The following is a 22,185-nucleotide window of genomic DNA, read 5'->3' on the forward strand; positions in this document are numbered from 1 at the left end:
GTCTATGCCCCGACCAGTAATGCTGAAGAAGCTGAAGTTGAATGGTTCTATGAAGACCTACAAGACCTTTTAGAACTAACACCCAAAAAGATGCCCTTTTCATTATAGGGGACTGGAATGCAAAAGTAGGAAGTCAAGAAATACCTGGAGTAACAGGCAAATTTGGCCTTGGAATACGGAATGAAGCAGGGCAAAGACTAATAGAGTTTTGCCAAGAAAATGCACTGGTCATAACAAACACCCTCTTTCAACAACACAAGAGAAGACTCTATACATGGACATCACCAGACGGTCAACACCAAAATCAGATTGATTATATTCTTTGCAGCCAAAGATGGAGAAGCTCTATACAGTCAACAAAAACAAGACCAGGAGCTGACTGTGGCTCAGATCATGAACTCCTTATTGCCAAATTCAGACTTAAATTGAACAAAGTGGGGAAAACCACTAGACCATTCAGGTATGACCTAAATCAAATCCCGTATGAATATACAGTGGAAGTGAGAAATAGATTTAAGGGACTAGACCTGATAGACAGAGTGCCTGATGAACTATGGATGGAGGTTTGTGACACTGTACAGGAGACAGGGAGAAAGACCATCCCCAAGAAAAAGAAATACAAAAAAGCAAAATGGCTGTCTGGGGAGGCCTTACAAATAGCTGAGAAAAGAAGAGAAGTGAAAAGCAAAGGAGAAAAGGAAAGATATACTCATTTGAACGAAGAGTTCCAAAGAATAGCAAGGAGAGATAAGAAAGCCTTCCTCAGTGATCAGTGCAAAGAAATAGAGGAAACAATAGAATGGGAAAGTCTAGAGATCTCTTGAAGAAAATTAGAGATACCATGGGAACATTTCATGCAAAGACAGACACCATAAAGGACGAAATGGTATGGGCCTAAGAGAAGCAGAAGATATTAAGATGAGGTGTCAAGAATACACAGAACTCTACAAAAAAGATCTTTATGATCCAGATAACCAGGATGATGTGATCACTCACCTAGAGCCAAACATCCTGGAATGTGAAGTCAAGTAGGCCTTAAGAAGCATCACTAGGACCAAAGCTAGTGGAGGTGATGGAATTCCAGTTGAGCTATTTCAAATCCTGAAAGATGATGCTGTGAACGTGCTGCACTCAATATGCCAGCAAATTTGGAAAACTCAGCAGTGGCCACAGGACTGGAAAAGGTCAGTTTTCATTCCAATCCCAAAGAAAGGCAATGCCAAAAAATGCTCAAACTACCGCACAATTGCACTCATCTCACACACTAGCACAGTAATGCTCAAAATACTCCACACCAAGCTTCAGCAGTATGTGAACTGTGAACTTCTAGATGTTCAAGCTGGTTTTAGAAAAGGCAGAGGAACCAGAGATCAAATTGCCAACATCCGCTGGATCATGGAAAAAGCAAGAGAGTTCCAGAAAAACATCTATTTCTGCTTTATTGACTATGCCAAAGCCTTTGACTGTGTGGATCACAATAGACTGTTAAAAGTCCTTCAAGAGATGGGAATACCAGACCACCTGACCTGCCTCTTGAGAAATCTATACGCAGGTCAGGAAGCAACAGTCAGAACTGGACATGGAACAACAGACTGGTTCCAAATAGGAAAAGGAGTACGTCAAGGCTGTATATTGTCACTCTGCTTATTTAACTTATATGCAGAGTATATCATGAAGAATGCTGGGCTGGATGAAGCACAAGCTGGAATCAAGATTGCTAGAAGAAATATCAATCACCTCAGATAGGCAGATGACACCACTCTTATGGCAGAAAGTAAAGAAGAACTAAAGAGACTCTTGATGAAAGTGAGAGAGGAGAGTGAAAAAGTTGGCTTAAAGCTCAACATTCAGAAAACTAAGATCATGGCATCTGGCCCCATCACTTCATGGCAAATAGAAGGGGAAACAGTGGCTGACTTTTTTGGGGGGGACTCCAGAATCACTGCAGATGGTGATTGCAGCCATGAAATTAAAAGATGCTTACTTCTTGGAAGCAAAGTTATGACCAACCTAGACAGCATATTTTTTTAATATGCAGAGACATGACTTTGCCAACAAAGGTCTGTCTAGTCAAGTCTATGGTTTTTCCAGTAGTCATGTATGGATGTGAGAGCTGGACTATAAAGAAATCTGAGAGCCGAAGAACTGATGTTTTTGAAGTGTGGTGTTGGACATGACTCTTAAGAGTCCCTTGGACAGCAAGGAGATCCAGCCAGTACATCCTAAAGGAGATCAGTCCTGGGTGTTCATTGGAAGGACTGATGTTGAAGCTGAAACTCCAATACATTGGCCACCTGATGCGAAGAGCTGACTCATTGGAAAAGACCCCGATGCTGGGAAAGATTGAAGGCAGGAAGAGAAGGGGATGACAGAGGATGAGATGGCTGGATGGCATCACCGACTCAATGGACCTGAGTTTGTGTAAACTCCAGGAGTTGGTGATGTACAGGGAGGCCTGGTGTGTTGCAGTCCACGGGGTCACAAAGAGTCGGACATTACTGAGCAACTGAACTGAACTGAATTCAAAGAACTTAAGATAATCTCATAGACCACTGGGTAGAGCACAAAAGATTAAATTAAAATTAAATTTAAAACATTAATTGTATCATACTGTTCTCCATAGTGGCTGTACAATTTACCCAATAGTGTAAGAGGGTTCACTTTTCCCACACCCTCTCCAGTATTTATTATTGTAGACTTACTGATGATGGTCTAAAAAAACCGAAAAGAGAACTACCATATGATTCAGAAACTCCACTCCTGGAGATAAATCCAGAGAAAATTATAACTTGATAAGATATATGTACCCCAACGTTCACTGCAGCACTATTTACAGTAACCATGACATGGAACCAACCTAAATGTCCATCGACAGATGAATGGATAAAGAAAATATGGCACATATATACACAATGGAATACTACTCAGCCATAAAAAGAAACTGAATAATGCCGCTTGCAGCAACATGGATGGACACAGAGATTATCACATTAAGGGAAGTAAATCCGAGAAAGACAAATATGGTATCACTTATATGTGGAATATTAAAAAATTATGGAATGAACTTATTTACAATACAGAAACAGACTCACAGACCTAGGAAACAAACTTATGGTTACCAAAGGGGAAAGGTAGGGAGGGAGGGATAAATTATATATGGGAGTAACATACATAAACCACTACAGAAAAAATAGTTAAACAACAAGGATCTACTATATAGCATAGAGAACTCTAGTCAGCATTCTGTAATAACCTTTACGGGAAACGAATCTGAAAAAGATTGTGTGTGTGTGTATAAACTGAATATCTTTGCTGTACACCTGAAACTAACAACACTGTAAATCAACTATACTTCAATTTTTAAAAAATTAACTGCATCAAAAACACAATGCCTGCATCACGGCCAGAAGTTTTCAAATAGCAACTAATGCATACCAAACTCTGATGGAGGCCTTCCCTGGTGGTCCAGTAGTGGACAGTCCGCCCATCAATGCAGGGGACACACTTCGATCCCTCGTCTGGGAGGATTCCACATGCCAGAGGGCAACTAAGCCAGCGTACCATAACTACTGAAACCCACATGCCCTAGAACCCATTCTCTGCAACAAGAGAAGCCACCACAATGAGAAGCCAGTGCATGGCACTAGAGAGCAGCCCCCGCTTGCAGCAACTAGAGAAAGGCCATGCTTAGCAAGTAAGACCCAGCGCAGCCAAAAGGAATAAATACCAATTTTGATAGATACACATTAGTCTTGAATAGCTAAATTAATACCTTGCTACTCAATGGGTTTACTTCTATCTGCATCATTTTTAAGATTTTTAGAAGGTCTACAGAGTTTTAGGCTCTCCTCCCAAATTACTTAATTCTAGTCTTTAGAACTTTAACAAGATCTCCATATGATTCCTATGTGTATCAAAGTTTGAGAAGCACTGGCCTAAAACAAGAGTTGGCAAATTCTGTAAAAAGTTAGATAATGTTACATTTTGCAAGCTATTAGCTCTCTTTTTTAACTATTCAACTATGCTGCTTACCATGAAGATAAAAAGGTCAATACATAAGAAAGTATAATTAAAGATGTATATACACCTAGAAAAAACAGAGCCCCAAAATACTTAAGGCAAGAAAATGACAAAATTGAGAAATACACAATCTAGTAATTTAACAGAGATTTTCAGTATCACTCTCTCAGAATTTTCAGTGTTTTCAGTATCACTCTCTCAGAATTAAAGAGAAAATCAGCAAAGTCAGAAATACATGAACACCACCACCAACCAACTTAACCTAGCTGATATTTATAGAATGCTTCAATCAACAACAGCAGCCACTTATTCTTTTTAATTAAACATGATGTACTCTCCAGAAGGGAGCTTCCCTGATGGCTTAGCGGGTAAAGAATCTGCCTGCAATGCAGGAGACAAAGGACATGCGGGTTTGATCTCTGGGCTGGGAAGATCCCCTGGAGAAGGAAATGGCAACCCCACTCAAGTATTCTTGCCTGGGAAATTCCCATGGACACAGGAGCAGGGCGGGCTACAGTCCATGGGGTTGCAAGAGTCAGACCCAACCTAGCGACTAAGCACACACACACATTCTTCAGAATATAACACATGACAGACTACAAAACAAGTTTTAGCAAAACACTAAAATCATAGAAACTGTGTTCTCCAGTCACCTGGACTTATGTGAAAAATCAATAATAGAAAAAAATCAGTCCTGGTGTTCATTGGAAGGACTGATGTTGAAGCTGAAACTCCAATACTTTGGCCACCTGATGTGAAGAACTGACTCATCTAAACAGACCCTGATGCTGGGAAAAATTGGGGGCAGGAGGAGAAGGGGACCACAGAAGATGAGATGGTTGGATGGCATCTCTGACTCAATGGACGTGGGTTTGGGTGGACTTCGGGAGTTGGTGATGGACAGGGAGGCCTGGAGTGCTGCGGTTCGTGGGGTTGCAAAGAGTCGGACACGACTGAGTGACTGAACTGAACTGAATAGAAAAAATGTGGGAAATCCCCCAAAGATTACAATATCACACAACAAACTTTTAACTTTAACATAGATCAAAGAAGAAATTTCAAGGAAAATTAGAAAATGTCTTGTGAAACAGCATAGTACTGCTTTAAGGATAAGATACATAGAACAATGGAACAAAAAAGAGAGCTGAGAAACTGTTTTTGGACAAAGATGCCACGGCAATTCAACAAGAGAAAGCCTAGTCTTTTCAGCAAATGGTGCTGGAACAATTAGAAAGCCATGTTAAGAAAAAAAAATTCCTCACCTCATACAATAACAAAACTTAACTCAAAATGGATCACACAACCTAAACCTAAAAGCTAAAATGATAAAACTAAAGAAAACAATAGGAGAAAAATCTTTGTGACCCAGGCCTGAGCAACACTTCCTTGGCTATGATCCTAAAAACTGCAGTACATAAAAGAAAAAGTTGACAAATTGGATTCGTAAAGTTAAAAGTTTGCATTCTTCAAAAGATATCATTTAAAAAAAGAAAAAAAGACTTCCCTGGTGGCACACTGGATAAGAATCCACCTGAGAATCACTCAGAGGACACAGGCTCAATCACTGATCAGGAAGGTCCCACATGGCATGGAGCAGCTAAGCCCACGCACCACAGTTGCTGAGCCTGTGCTCTGGAGCCCACGAGCCCCAACTACTGAGCCTGTGTGCCTAGGGCCTGTGCTCTGCAGTAAGAGAGGCCACCGCAATGAAAGGCCCAAGCACTGCAACAAAGGGTGGCCCCCACTCACCACAACTGAGAAAGTCCATGCAAAGCAATAAATGCAAAGTAACAAAGACCCACTGCAGCCAAATAGAAAAGAAATAAATTAATAAAAAATTTTTTTAAAAGAGAGAAGCCACACAGCAGGAGAAAAGTGAAAGTGAAGTCACTCAGTCATGTCCGACTCTTTGCGACCCCATGGACTGTAGCCTACCAGGCTCCTCTGTCCATGAGATTTTCCAGGCAAGAGTACTGAAGTGGGGTGCCATCGCCTTCTCCAGGGATCTTCCTGACCCACTTCCAAATCATATACCTGATAAAAGGCTTCTAGTAAGAATATAAAACAAACCCTTAAAATTCAGTCATAAGACACAAAACCCAATTTAGATCAAAAAAAGATTCAAACAGATACATCAGCAAAGGTAAATGAATGACTAACACACACATTAAAAGATACTCACATCATCAGTCATTAGAGATGGTTTAAATGCATTTAAATTTGATTAAATGCAAATTAAAACCACAATACATCACCACTCCACATCTACATTTAGGGGCATTCTCAAGTAGATCAACTTTAAGAAAGGAGAATGGAAGGTAAGAATCTGGAAACTGACTGTCTTAAAATTATCTTTGCTGACATACTCAATGGAAAGCTTCTATATGCCTCCTGCAGTACACAAACCATGCTTAAGACAACTTGTATAAGAAAAGAAAAATTTAGTGACTTACAAAATATTTGGTTAACATGATTTGATGATCTGGAAAGGTGTCAAAAACGAATGAGGCTGATTTGGAAATGAAAAAAAAGTAGGGGTGGGAAAGGAGCAAGCAGGAAGGACAGAGAAGGGGAAGCGGAAGGAGAACTCTTGGTGAGTTCTCACCCATCAGCATCATTCTGATAGTCCTGAGCACTGGCAAATAGTTTGTTTGTTTGTTTTTAAAATCCTCTGATTGACTCCCACACGGGTTCTGTGCCCTAGCCCACAATGACTAATATAATGCACCTGCCCAGCCAGGCAAGTCTCCACATCTTTTCTTCAAACGCTCGTATCTAGAAATCACTCTGTTGCAACTAACTAGTGCAAAGCAGAGAACTGCACCAAGCAAAATTCACCTTCATTTTTGCCCTACATCCCAACCTGATATACTCAAATTATAGTACTTTTCAAAGTGTAATAATAATTACTGGTTTACATGCCTGCCTCTTCTGCCTCCCATTAGAGACTGTGCCTTCTTTAATGACAGAGGAATTTTTCAATCATCTTGAGATCTTCAGCCTCAGTATGCTATGGGATTTTCCAGGCAAGAATACTGGAGTGGGTTGCCATTTCCTCCTCCAATGACCCGTTATATAGTACAGTCAATAAATGTTCAGGGAACGGAAGGCTGATATAAACTACAGATATAAACTCCAAACATTTAGTTTGAATGTCTTTGTCTACAAAATATATTTTAAAAACATATTGTAGGCAAATGTATTGTAAAACTAATTTTTCCTTTCTTAGGAGGCTCTAATCTGAAATTAAGAATTTGATATGAGGACTTCCCTGGAGGTTCAGGGGCTAAGGCTCTGTGTTCCCTCCCAAAGCAGGTGGCCTGGGTTCGATCCCTGGTCAGAAAACTAGATCCCACATGCCGCAACTAAGAGTTCAAATGCCACAACTAAAGATTCTGCATGTCTCAACGAAGACGGAAGTTCCAACATGCCACAACTAAGACCTGGCGCAGCCAGATAAATAAATAAATCCTTTTAAAAAAACAATGTTATTACATATCTAATCAACTTCTATATAAAACCTTTAGGAAAATGAGGAGACCGAAGGACTAGACAGAAGCTAGGCAACCTCGTTCTGGCTAGTACCAGTGGCTCTGGATATGTTTTCTGACTTTTGGTTTCCTCATGTGTAAAGTGAAAAAATTAAAGAACAATCTCTAAACACCCTTCAAATGTTAATATTCTAAGAATCTTTAACCCATGAAGTGTTTCATTAATCAACAGTCAGAAGATAGGAGGCATGTCACGTGCTGAGTATTCCTAATATTTTCGTACCTCTTGCTAGAAAGCAAATGAAATTATCCTGTCAATATTCATTCAGTACTCAATTCCAGAAACAAAACGAAATAAGTGCCCCGCCCTCGACATCTACTTCTGAAATTATGAGATTGACCTTTCAGTTCTAATAATTCAACTCCTGAAGCAAACATTTACTCACATATCACAGGCAGTGACATAATAAACAAACTGAAAACTTACCTGCCAGGAAACTGCTCCCAAAATTGCTGTTGCAAGAAGGCTGAAAAAAACTAACTGCTCTGAAATTAAGCAAAAATGACGCATTCCTTTGGATGCCATGATTCTGTCAAGGCTATTGTTATCTACTCTGTGGGTAAAACATACTTTATGGCAGTCATTTAATTTGGTATGGAATCCCCAAAGAGTTAAAAGAAAAATAATATGGCAAATCATCCAGAAAATTCCAAAAATGGAAAAGCCTGGTATTACAAAATACCAGAGATGAGTGTCTCTAAGTTTAAATGCTGAAAGAATGAAAAATGTCAGCTCAATCATCCCAGTGAAAACAACTGAAAGTCTTCTGCAAATTCTTCCGCGGTACAAAAAGGGTTTCCATCTTTCAGTCACTGAAAGTCCACTAAAATAAATGTCAAGGAAAGGATCAGTTATCAGGCAAATAAAAAAACATGCAAAGGCAACTGGATTTTTGGGAGTTTCCAATGAGGAGAAAAACAGCAAGACTGCAAAAATAACTAAGTTTGGAAGAGCTAGAAAAGACTTCATTCTCAGGTCGATAATCAGCATGGCCAAAGCTACAACAAGTAAAATGACACTCAGAGACTTTTCCACCAACATAGTTGTGCTGGCGATGGCAAATCCAACAAGTTCCAGAAATTCAACTGTGGTTAGTAAGGTGGGCCGATGGCGGACATAACCAGACATTCTCTCCACCAAAGAGCATAATATCCTTAACACTATGGAAGTTAGAAGCAAATATTTGGTTGATTCTTCTTTGACATCATTTTTAAAGGATGAATTATCAAGAAAACACAGGAAGCCAAGCAAGAATCCAAACCAAAGATTGGAGAGACTTAAACTTGCTGTTTCCATTGAAAAATAATAATAGAGTATGCTGGCAATTCCGAGAACAAAAAGACCAAGAATAAAAATGACCAAAATTAAGGAATTTGCTGTTTTTTCCCACCTTACATAAAGACCTAAGCATATAGCAACCAACAAATTGATTCTGGCTAAATAGCCAAGGTAACGGACTGAAGAATGCATGTTCACTTCTCTGTTTACTTCTTCCAGTCTTGTCATTGCTAAATAGAGACAATGACTAAAGCAGTAACGCAGTGATTTACACATTAATCTGTCAGTCTGGGCTTTCTCCCCACGTTATGAAAATTAACTGCTTGTATTTCATCCAGTAAATCCAATGTATCTGTAACTCCTATTTCAGCACTTTCTCTGGTGGACTCTGTTTACAGTGATCTAAAACAGAAGAAAAAATATTTCACTGTTAGTTTTATGTAATTTACCCTTCACATATATCTTTCTTATTAAAAAATAAAGACTAAGTGAGCAATAAACTGTTTGGATACCCAGTTTAAAATCTGACTTGCGTGTATCTAAATGGTAACTGTCTCTGGCTTAAAAACTCTTCAGTTTATCCAAACAAAAATGGAGATTTGTTCTACTTATCCTATTCTAGGATTGTATGACTAGGTTGCCATCAACAAAAATTTTTCCAGAGATGGTAAGGAATTCACCTAACCCATTTTTATTCCAATATCCAGTTTTTCAACAATGTGCAATGATGAGATATTCAATTCGGCTTAAATGTAGCAGATGGGTCTGGAATAGTGGAAAGCTAGTCAACTCAAATAAAATGAGGGACGTCATTATTACCTCTAACTTGAAAAGCACCAGTATCCAATAATAGCAACCATTACCACCTGCCTAAAATCCTCTACATCTTTTTACCAGTTACTTCTAAAATGCTATAAAACCTTAGTCTCAACACTGTTTCACTAATAAACTTATTAGAAGTTTAACTGTATTAAAGTTACTCAGTCACTAAAGTTGATCCATCATTCTCCCTGTACTTTTACCTCTATTAAGTTACTTTGATGATCAAACATACAATCTCTGTAGTAAACCAACTCTGGACCTTTCTAGTCAAAACTGTAAAACTGAAATGTTGACCTATATTTATTGTAAATTTTAAAAACTATGATTTTATTTTTGGAAACTTACCACAACAATTATTTGTTAAAGGACTCAGATAATTATTTCAATCTTAAGGATCCCTTCAGGTTGCACTTCAAACATGACACCATCAAACAAAATGATTTAACTATCTACTAGGTAATTTTCTAGTATGCTATTTCAGAAGATATGATACATGCAAAGGTTTATGGTCACACTGAATATCCACTGAGAACTCAACAAGATTAAAAACTCAAAAAGCAACTACTTTGCAATCAGCTTATTTCTGCTTTCGCAGGACACTAAAAGAGCCAAGAGAAATATGAGATAACCTGAATTAACCCTGAATTACCCATATGGCTGCAGAAGAATGACACTGGATGACAACTTTAGGGTCTCTGGGAGGTTCAAAGTACTATTACCAACTTACAAGTTCAACAAGTATATTTTTTACAGCTAAGTTTATTTAATTAACTAAGAATTATGATTTTCCTCAATTATATTTTCAATCATTCCTTAAGATGCCACATACCACTAAAGAAAATATCTTCCTTTGGTATATTTAGGTTTTATCTTTTTATTTAAGTATGAGAAACTGACACTATCTAGAATGCACTGCATTTTAAAAAACATCACTTATACGTGCTATATAATCATTCAACAAATATGCTGGAATACATGTCCTCTAAGGGTTGATGGTACAGTCTGGGTTCAAATGACTGAACAGTGTTGGAGATAAAAAAAAAATCACACACTAGACTAAATGGTTGCAACTCAACTCATGAGACAGACATGTGTTTCTTTAGTCAACACTCTCATTCTCTGGGGCTAGGCAAGCCTCTCTTCCTGATTCTCAAATCTCTGACATCCACTTCTGACCAAATTCTTACCAGATGACTTTGTCTCCAATGAAGTCATCAAAAGGGAGCTTACCTGAGTTTCCAGCACCACAAACTCACCTATATCTACCATCTCCTGATTTAAGAAAAGAAGGCCCTCTGCCCGATCGAAGGCTACATCTTTTAGCCATGCATGTGACTCTTTCTCACGGTCTCTTCCAGAACTTCACACCCTCTCCTCTCTTCCAACTCCTACTACTCTTCTCTTATCCACTGGTGCTTAAACATTTGCAAAGCTCTTTTAAAAAATGATACCAAAAAAAATATATATATATATACACATACAGAAACGAAACTAAAACTCAGTAATCCCCATCTCCTCCTACAAGTTCAGTCATCTGTCCCCTTGACACCCAATATTTGATTGCTTTACTTCTCACACGAACTAAGCCACGGTTTCCACCACACAACAACAAACTGCTCTGCCAAGTTCTTAAAATAACCTAAATTCCTAAATCCCATAAGTACTTTACACTCATTATCTTGCACATTCATCAAAGCTTTGACATTTTTGACTCCCAGGGCTTCCCTGGTGGCTCAGAGGGTAAAGTGTCTTCCTACAATGTGGGAGATCTGGGTTCGATCCCTTGGTCGGGAAGATCCCCTGGAGAAGGAAATGGCAACCCACTCCAGTACTGCTGCCTGGAAAATCCCATGGACTGAAAAGCCTGGTAGGCTACAGTCCATGGGGTCGCAAAGAGTAGGACAGGACTGAGCGACTTCACTTTCACTTTCACCTTCTGAAACCTGCCCTTCCTTTAGCTTCCAAAGACCAGTCTTCAGAATTTCTTCCTAATTCACTGATCTCTCCTGTCACCTTGCAGGTTCTTCATTCTGAATCTATCCTTTGGATGTTCAAACCCAAGCCTAGGCCCTTCTCTCACTATACACGTAAATGTGTATTAATATGTATTAACCTACCTGACAGAAATGAAAGCACTAGCTCTGTCCTGCACTGAGGTGAAAGCTTAGAAAAAAAAGTAAAGGAAAACATGTAATTAATAAAGTATAGTACATTCATAGCATGGAATATATGCAGTTACCCTGTTATGGGCCAAAATCAACATGGCCGAATATTATTTTTTTTAATGGCTAATTCACGAAAGTCTTTCCCCATTTTGACCTTCTTCAAAAGACAAACATCGTCAATCAAGTGAGTAAAACAACAGAGCAGTGCAATCCTTTTCATTGGGTCTGCCAGCACACATGATTCAGTGGGAATTACTTGAGAGGCAGATAAAAAAGGAGCACAGAAGAGTCCACTGAATACAGGAAAAGTTAATAATTGTCAGGTCTGTTTTATAGCATCCTATATACTATTCTAACCCTCCTTTCACCACATATATTTAATGGTCACCAAGTCCTGCCCACTCTTCTTCTTAGACACTTCTTAAATGTTTCTACTTCTTTCCATCCTCAAGATCACAACCCCAATTTTGGCCACCATCATCTCATGGTTGAATGTCTCCTTGTATCCACTCCTGCCCTTCTCCAAGAAGTATCCTTTTTAAAGCCAAAACTTGTCACATCATTCTGTTATGTAAAAGCCTCCAAAGGCTTCCCATCACTCTAAGCAATAAAGTCTGAACTTCTTAAAATGCCTTAGGAGGCTTTCCTCGTTGGATGTGAATAACTCTCCCGCCACATCTCTGACCATTCTTTGTATTCTAGCCACAGGGATCTTTCAATTCGGAACTACACTGATGCTATTCCCAACCCAGGTGTACTCCTTTCTCTCCTCCAGACCCCACCACAGGTCCTCACACCTGGCTTATTCCTACTCTTCAGGTCTCAGCTTAAATCATTTCTTTGGGCAATCACCTTGACTCATTTGTATGATCCACGTACTTTCTGTATAATAGGAAAAATATTGATCATCAACTGTTTAGTATCTGCATTCCCCACTAGATCACAAGGTCTCTCAAAGTTTGTCTTCAAAACTGTACACCCAGGGTTTAACAGAAAGTTTGACTCCAAACAGATATTCAACAAATACCTGAAGAAATGAAGACTGATACAGAAGTAACTGCATTTAATAACAATGTCAATCAGTTATAGGAAGCATATTAATATACAAAGAGAATAAACAAGTTGTCTAATAACCCACAACTACGAAGTCATAGAGCTAAGGGAGATACCATGAATGTTTGGCTTGTTTCTCGCTCAGCCTTACTCCAGCCTTCACTCAACTCATCCAAATTCCTCCAAACCGGCAAGTTCTCTTTTACGTTCTGCTAGGGAATGGTTCACCGACCTTAAGAAACACTATCACGTGCATCATCTTCTGACTCAGACACTACTTACGTCCAGTCTAGGGGAAGTGTCAAAAGCTGAAAGAATCTACAGAGCAGCCAGGGTCGGGGAATTCCAGTGCTTCGGTTCTATGAATTCATGAGAACTCTTCTTCGGACCCATCCCACATGAGGAGAAAGGTACCTCGAATATTAAACCCTTCAGCAATACGGCAGCAATAGCAATTCTTGTTCCATTCTGCCTTCTCCTAGGAGGAGGCCTAAGCAGCAGCCCGGCTGTTGGGAACCACAAGTGGGCACCCAGCTGAGTGGGGGAACCGCTGGGGGATACGGAGAGGCGCCCTGCCTTCCATCCTCCACCCCACACCATCAACTTCTCCCCAGGCAGGTATTCCTACCTCCTTCCCGTGAGGCCGGCTGAGCGGAGCTCGGGGCCCGCAACACGCCGAGCTCTGCACGCTGTACTCAGGTCTCGCCACCCCGCCGGTGACCCCTTGTCCCGGACTCGGCCGCTACTACCAATGCTCTCTCAGCCCTCGGAGTCGGCCGTTGGGCCAGCAGGGGAAAGGAAGGGCCCTTGCGGCTGAGCTTGCGATTCGGAGAGGGGACACGGCACTCCGGGGGAGTCGAGGGCCCCACGCCACACGCACTAACACAGGCCAGTCTCGTCGGAAACTTTCTCCGTTACTGGCCCGGCTGCGGCCGCCATATTCCCGCCGCCGGATTCGCGACGGTACGGAACGCCGCCGGGGTCAAGCCGCGCTACGCGCTTCCTCCGCGAGACCCGGCAGCCGGCCCCTGGCCCCGCCCAAAGCCGCCGCACCGCCGCGGACCCAGGTGCTCTCCGCACTGCGCGAACGCAAACGGCTTCACCTGGGGCACAAGCCGTTGCCTTCTCAGACATAGAATGGGCGGGGAACTGGTACCTGGAAGAGCACGAAGGATCGGCCGTGTCCATCAAGCATCTAGGCCGCCGCCTCGGGTTAGACCGAAACTGGGGCAGGACCGGCAGACTGGCTACCCAAGGACAGTAACTACTGTAGGAGGCGTTGCTGCTCTTTAGTATATATCGCATAATATATGAATTTGTGTCCACTGACCAGCTAAAAGCCCAGGCTCCTTAGTCTCGCCTTCAAAGCCCTTGTGGCTTCATTTTCTAATTAAAGCCTCCCTTTAGTCCACCGCCTAGGTCTTTATTCCGCCAGCAACGCTGAGCTCCCCAGTCCTAGCCTGCTCCATTCCCTTTCTCCCCCAGTCTCTTACACGTTCACCCGCCCCACAGCCCGAGGGTCCTGAGTGCACGGCTGATTCTCTTTTGTAACTGAACTCGCTAAATAAACGTAAGGGGATAGTACTCAGAGGGAGCGTTTCACAACAGTTGTGGAGCTGATGATTTGCACTCTGGTTTCTCCTATTCGTATGTGCGACCTCGGTTTCTCATCTAAAAAATATTGTGAATATTCAGGGAAACTTTTTTCCCCCCCTTGGAATCATAAGGTACTCAAAAAGTAGGAATTCCAGCCTCCCTCTCCAAGAAGCACTTCCTGTTTGCCAGTCTTCTGTCTCTACCATTATTTTCTACTGTTTTATAGCTCTTGGTGGTGGCGGTTTAGTCGCTAAATTCGTGTCCGACTCTTGCGACACCACGGACTGTAGCCTGCCAGGCTCCTCTGTTCAAAGGCTTCTCCAGGGAGTGGGTACCTATTTAACTTTAATCAGCACACTCCAGGGTGGGTAATTAGCATTTGAAAGATTAATCAGAACTTCAAAGTTGGATGCACAAGTGCCTACAATGCTGCTGCTGCTGCTGCTGCTAAGTCGCGTCAGTCGTGTCTGACACTGTGCGACCCCCTGGCAGCCCACCAGGCTCCGCCGTCCCTGGGATTCTCCAGGAAAGAACGCTGGAGTGGGTTGCCATTTCCTTCTCCAATGCATGCAAGTGAAAAGTGAAAGTGAAGTCGCTCAGTCGTGTCCGACTCTTAGCGACCCCATGGACTGCAGCCTACCAGGCTCGTCCGTCCATGGGATTTTCCAGGCAAGAGTACTGGATTGGGTTGCCACTGCCTTCCCCGAGTGCCTACAATATCAGTAAGTAGATCTTCACTCAGATCAGATCAGATCAGTCACTCAGTCGTGTCCGACTCTTTGCGACCCCATGAATCGAAGCACGCCAGGCCTCCCTGTCCACCACCAACTCCGAGAGTTCACTGAGACTCACATCCATCGAGTCAGTGATGCCATCCAGCCATCTCATCCTCTGTCGTCCCCTTCTCCTCCTGCCCCCAATCCCTCCCAGCATCAGAGTCTTTTCCAATGAGTTACCTCTTCGCATGAGGTGGCCAAAGTACTGGAATTTCAGCTTTAGCATCATTCCTTCCAAAGAAACCCCAGGGCTGATCTCCTTCAGAATGGACTGGTTGGATCTCCTTGCAGTCCAAGGGATTCTCAAGAGTCTTCTCCAACACCACAGTTCAAAAACATCAATTCTTCAGCGCTCAGCCTTCTTCACAGTCCAACTCTCACATCCATACATGACCACTGGAAAAACCATAGCCTTGACTAGACGGACCTTTGTTGGCAAAGTAATGTCTCTGCTTTTGAATATGCTATCTAGGTTGGTCATAACTTTCCTTCCAAGGAGTGAGAGTCTTTTAATTTCATGGCTGCAGTCACCATCTGCAGTGATTTTGGAGCCCCAAAAAATAAAGTCTGACACTGTTTCCCCATCTATTTCCCATGAAGTGATGGGACCGGATGCCATGATCTTCATTTTCTGAATGTTGAGCTTTAAGCCAACTTTTTCACTCTCCCCTTTCACTTTGATCAAGAGGTTTTTGAGTTCCTCTTCACTTTCTGCCATAAGGGTGGTGTCATCTGCATATCTGAGGTGATTGATATTTCTCCCGGCAGTCTTGATTCCAGCTTGTGTTTCTTCCAGTCCAGCGTTTCTCATGCATATAAGTTAAATAAACAGAGTGACAATACACAGCCTTGATGAACTCCTTTTCCTGTTTGGAACCAGAGATCTTCACTAGAGGTATGTTAATTAGAATAAAAGATTAGAATTTTTCATTGTGGAAATAACTGGTAGTCAGGATATGTGACTTTTATACAGGCACTTCTGTCTTTGCATAAATGTGGTATGTCTGTTGAGTCTAGCAGAGGGACATCCATCAGAGTGGCTCCTTTGGAGTCTAGACTTCTGTTTTGTACTTTGTCACAAAATATTGTCTGTGTGCTGTTATTTTGTGTGGCTGCTTGTTGCTAAATATTTGTGTAGTACTATTCTGTCTGAGCAGAGAAGGCAATGGCACACCACTCCAGAACTCTTACCTGGAAAATCCCATGGACGGAGGAGCCTGGTAGGCTGCAGTCCATGGGGTAGCGAAGAATCGGACACGACTGAGCAACTTCACTCTCACTTTTCACTTTCTTGCATTGGAGAAGGAAATGGCAACCCACTTCAGTGTTCTTGCCTGGAGAATCCCAGGGACGGGGGAGCCTGGCGGGCTGCTGTCTATGGGGTCGCACAGAGTCAGATGCGACTGAAGTGACTTAGCAGCAGTAGCAGCAGCAGCATTCTGTCTGAGACTTGCTTTCATTGTAGAACCCTATGTAGGGCTGAGGGAGGAGATAAGTACGTCTCACTCATCTTCAGTTTTTGAAATCTGCCAGCATTTACTAAAAGGACCTGATCATTGTGAAGGCCAAGTGCTGCTTATATTCATTCACCATATTTCTTGCATTTATCATTTCCTATCCCACGTTGAAGGTCAGGAAGGGCGGTGGTGAGGAGATACCCCTCATCCAAGGTAAGGAGCAATGGCTGTGCTTTGCTGGAGCAGCCGTGAAGAGATACCCCACGCCCAAGGTAAGAGAAACCCAAGTAAGATGGTAGGTGTTGCAAGAGGGCATCCAAGGGCAAACACAATGAAACCATACTCACAGAAAACTAGTCAATCTAATCACACTAGGACCACAGCCTTGTCTAACTCAATGAAACTAAGCCATGCCCATGGGGCAACCCAAGATGGGCGGGTCATGGTGGAGAGATCTGACAGAATGTGGTCCACTGGAGAAGGGAATGGCAAACCACTTCAGTATTCTTGCCTTGAGAACCCCATGAACAGTATGAAAAGGCAAAACAATAGGATACTGAAAGAGAAACTACCCAGGTCAGTAGGTGCCCAATATGCTACTGGAGATCAGTGGAGAAATAACTCCAGAAAGAATGAAGGGATGGAGCCAAAGCAAAAACAATACCCAGCTGTGAATGTGACTGGTGATAGAAGCAAGGTCCGATGCTGTAAAGAGCAATATTGCATAGGAACCTGGAATGTCAGGTCCATGAATCAAGGCAAATTGGAAGTGGTCAAACAAGAGATGGCAAGAGTGAATGTCGACATTCTAGGAATCAGAGAACTGAAATGGACTGGAATGGGTGAATTTAACTCAGATGACCATTATATCTACTACTGTGGGCAGGAATCCCTCAGAAGAAATGGAGTAGCCATCATGGTCAACAAAAGAGTCCGAATGCAGTACTTGGATGCAATCTCAAAAACGACAGAATGATCTCTGTTCGTTTCCAAGGCAAACCATTCAATATCACAGTAATCCAAGTCTATGCCCCAACCAGTAACACTGAAGTTGAAAGGTTCTATGAAGACCTACAAGACCTTTTAGAACTAACACCCAAAAAAGATGTCCTTTTCATTATAGGGGACTGGAATGCAAAAGTGGAAAGTCAAGAAACACCTGGAGTAACAGGCAAATTTGGCCTTGGAATACAGAATGAAGCAGGGCAAAGACTAATAGAGTTTTGCCAAGAAAATGCACTGGTCATAACAAACACCCTCTTCCAACAACACAAGAGAAGACTCTATACATGGACATTACCAGATGGTCAACACCGAAATCAGATTGATTATATTCTTTGCGGCCAAAGATGGAGAAGCTCTATACAGTCAGCAAAAACAAGACCGTAAGCTGACTATGGCTCAGATCATGAACTCCTTATTGCCAAATTCAGACTTAAACTGAAGAAAGTAGGGAAAACCACTAGACCATTCAGGTATGACCTAAATCAAATCCCTTATGATTATACAGTGGAAGTGAGAAATAGATTTAAGGGCCTAGATCTGATAGATAGAGTGCCTGATGAACTATGGAATGAGGTTCGTGACATTGTACAGGAGACACGGATCAAGACCATTCCCATAGAAAAGAAATGCAAAAAAGCAAAATGGCTGTCTGGGGAGGCCTTACAAATAGCTGTGAAAAGAAGAGAAGTGAAAAGCAAAGGAGAAAAGGAAAGACATAAGCATCTGAATGCAGAGTTCCAAAGAATAGCAAGAAGAGATAAGAAAGCCTTCTTCAGCCATCAATGCAAAGAAATAGAGGAAAACAACAAATGGGAAAGACTAGGGATCTCTTCAAGAAAATCAGAGATAACAAAGGAACATTTCATGCAAAGATGGGCTCAATAAAGGACAGAAATGGATGAACCTAAGAGAAGCAGAAGATATTAAGAACAGATGGCAAGAATACACAGAAGAACTGTACAAAAAAGATCTTCACGACCCAGATAATCACGATGGTATGATCACTGACCTAGAGCCAGACATCCTGGAATGTGAAGTCAAGTAGGCCTTAGAAAGCATCACTACGAACAAAGCTAGTGGAGGTGATGGAATTCCAGTTGAGCTCTTTCGAATCCCGAAAGATGATGCTGTGAAAGTGCTGCACTCAATATGCCAGCAAATTTGGAAAACTCAGCAGTGGCCACAGGACTGGAAAAGGTCAGTTTTCATTCCAATCCCAAAGAAAGGCAATGCCAAAGAATGCTCAAACTACCACACAATTGCACTCATCTCACACGCTAGTAAAGTAATGCTGAAAATTCTCCAAGCCAGGCTTCAGCAATATGTGAACCGTGAACTTCCTGATGTTCAAGCTGGTTTTAGAAAAGGCAGAGGAACCACAGATCAAATTGCCAACATGTGCTGGATCATGGAAAAAGCAAGAGAGTTCCAGAAAAACACCTATTTCTGCTTTATTGACTATGCCAAAGCCTTTGACTATGTGGATCACAAAAAACTGTGGAAAATTCTGAAAGAGATGGGAATACCAGAACACCTGATCTGCCTCTTGAGAAATTTGTATGCAGGTCAGGAAGCAACAGTTAGAACTGGACATGGAACAACAGACTGGTTCCAAATAGGAAAAGGAATTCATCAAGGCTGTATATTGTCACCCTGCTTATTTAACTTATATGCAGAGTACATCATGAGAAACTGGACTGGAAGAAACACAAGCTGGAATCAAGATTGCCGGGAGAAATATCAATAACCTCAGATATGCAGATACAGCACCCTTGTGGCAGAAAGTGAAGAGGAACTCAAAAGCCTCTTGATGAAAGTGAAAGTGGAGAGTGAAAAAGTTGGCTTAAAGCTCAACATTCAGAAAATGAAGATCATGGCATCCGGTCCCATCACTTCATGGGAAATAGATGGGGAAACAGTGGAAACAGTGTCAGACTTTATTTTTCTGGGCTCCAAAATCACTACAGATGGTGACTGCAGCCATGAAATTAAAAGACGCTTACTCCTTGGAAGGAAAGTTATGACCAACCTAGATCGCATATTCAAAAGCAGAGACATTACTTTGCCAACAAAGGTCCGTCTAGTCAAGGCTATGGTTTTTCCAGTGGTCATGTATGGATGTGAGAGTTGGACTGTGAAGAAGGCTGAGCGCCGAAGAATTGATGCTTTTGAACTGTGGTGTTGGAGAAGACTCTTGAGAATCCCTTGGACTGCAAGGAGATCCAACCAGTCCATTCTGAAGGAGATCAGCCCTGGGATTTCTTTGGAAGGAATGATGCTAAAGCTGAAACTCCAGTACTTTGGCCACCTCATGGGAAAAGTTGACTCATTGGAAAAGACTCTGATGCTGGGAGGGATTGGGGGCAGGAGGAGAAGGGGACGACAGAGGATGAGATGGCTGGATGGCATCACTGACTCGATGGATGTGAGTCTGAGTGAACTCTGGGAGTTGGTGATGGACAGGCAGGCCTGGCGTGCTGCGATTCATGGGGTTGCAAAGAGTTGGACACGACTAAGTGACTGATCTGATCTGAGCAACTTGCACTGCCACTATCTGAGGTGAGGCATTGACCCTGAATTACTTTAGTAACTTCTATGCTGGTCACTTCCTTGTCAGCCTTACCATAGCCTAACCCACCACACGAGGCCCCTGACAGATATACTCTGCAGACACTCTGTGTCACTTCTTGTATTAAAATCAGTGAGTTATACAAACTAGAAAAATTAAGTCCAAACTTCCTAATATGGCACTGGAGGCCTTGAGGGGTATGTTCTAAGCCCCAACCCCTTGCCTGGTGCCATTTATCTGAGAACTAGAAGTATTAGGGTGAGTTCTTGGCCATCAGCCACATGGATAGCCAAACACCTGGATATGAAACAGCCACCTGGGAACTATTTCAGTGACAGAATTCAAGCTGCAGTTGCTGATGACAGTGTAATGATCCTAACTGGGACATCCATTCTTCCAACACTTGCTTCTCTGCAGGCAAGATCTGTGTGCTCCAGGCCAGGAATTTCACCAGAGGAGTTACTTCAGATTAAGAACACCTGTTGAAAATAGAAGCATAATTTAAAAAAAAAAGAGGAGGGGGCAGCACCCATGGCAGGGGGAATGGATGATCTTACCATTTCAGTCCTGTGTAGAAAGGGGGTCACAGATGGCTCCTATTATTTAGGATAATAATTATCCTATTATATGTAAGTTTTCTCTCATTTTTCTCCTACTTTCAATTCTTCAATCCTGTTCTAGGGCTAAATCAACTTAGGTTCTCCATAAGCAATCTTCTCAGCCTGATTCCTTTTTATTTCTATGTAATACTTTGAGATCACAATTATTTCACCTCAAACATATAATCAAATCTTTACAAAAACACAATGATGTAAAGATTTTCATCACCATTTTATAGATAAAGTATCCAAGGTCCAGAGAAACTACACTGTCCCAGGGCAGGGACTTAAACCTCAGTCTTTGGGCTTCAAGTCCTAGGCCATCAAGTACAACTTTCTACCATTCTTCTCTACAGGAAACACAGTCTCATTGTTGCTGTTCAGAGTAAGCAGGGAAAGGATTACAGTGTTTAGTCCTAGTACACTTACTATAATCATCTGGAAGATCTTTAGCCTACACACCCATACAGTCCAGATCAATTAGAGTCTCCTCTGCACTGAGTCCCAGGTAGACTGTGTGTGTTTTAAAAAACCCTCCCTTTCACCTCCCCAGTGATTCTAACATGAAGCAAGGGTTGAGCACCACTGAGTTATTAGTTCCGTTAGTGTAGTGATTCTCCAAGTGTTAGAAATGCAGATTATCAGGACCTACCCCCCCAGGTCAACTGAATCAGAAACCCAAAGCATAGACCCCAGATTTTCAGATTATGTTCAGATGTATGTATCAGAAAGCTCATAAATGACTTCATGGAAGTTTATTTCTAGAAGTAGGTGTTCCAGAGCAGATGTGGTGCTCCTCAGTGTTAAAGTTCCTGATCCCTTCCCCCTTGTTGCCCTTCTGTTCAGGGCAGATGGCTGCTTAATTTCCATCTGTCACTTCTGAATTCTCATCAACAGGAAGAAGGAAGTACAAGAGGCAAGAGTATTCCCCCTCACCCCTACTTTAATGACACTTCTTAGAAGCTGTATAAGACACTTCCGCTTACGTCACACTGACCAGTATTTAGCATTTATAGAGTCTGGGAAATGTGCCATGTTTTTGAGTGGCCACAACCCCATCCAAAAACCAGAGTTGTCTTTCTGAGAAATAAGGGAGGAAAAATAATAGATGACAAGAAGCAGTCTTTTCCAGAGCTTAGCTAACTTAACTAACTTTGCATCTCCTGCCTCTCCTGCATTGCAGGCAAATTTTTTACCACTGAGCCACCAGGGAAGCCCTGTCTACTGTATCAATGATGATAGATTTTTGATCATGTGCTGAACCATGATTTAGTGAAAATTTTCCTTAATTTA

The 22,185-nt window shown here is 41.9% G+C and overlaps 1 protein-coding gene across 4 annotated transcripts in view; it reads right to left on the minus strand.

Annotated features, from left to right (window-relative positions):
• TMEM168 (transmembrane protein 168) overlaps positions 1-14,130 on the minus strand; it is a 61,676-nt gene extending 47,546 nt beyond the window's left edge. For 2 of the 4 annotated variants that reach the window (XM_027539567.1, XM_027539564.1), the window contains exons 1-2: positions 13,519-13,874; positions 7,999-9,252 (exon numbers count right to left, since the gene is read on the minus strand). In XM_027539567.1, the coding sequence (XP_027395368.1) occupies positions 7,999-9,126 (1,128 nt within the window). In that variant the 5' untranslated portion in view covers positions 9,127-9,252; positions 13,519-13,874. Of the gene's footprint in view, positions 1-7,998; positions 9,253-11,789; positions 11,836-13,518; positions 13,875-14,046 lie in introns of those variants that run through there. The other 2 variants (XM_027539565.1, XM_027539566.1) reach the window with 2 other exon arrangements.
• Positions 14,131-22,185: the final 8,055 nt, after the last annotated feature.

The sequence above is a fragment of the Bos indicus x Bos taurus genome, chromosome 4, assembly GCF_003369695.1.
Source record: "Bos indicus x Bos taurus breed Angus x Brahman F1 hybrid chromosome 4, Bos_hybrid_MaternalHap_v2.0, whole genome shotgun sequence".
NCBI classification, from domain to species: Eukaryota; Metazoa; Chordata; class Mammalia; order Artiodactyla; family Bovidae; genus Bos; species Bos indicus x Bos taurus.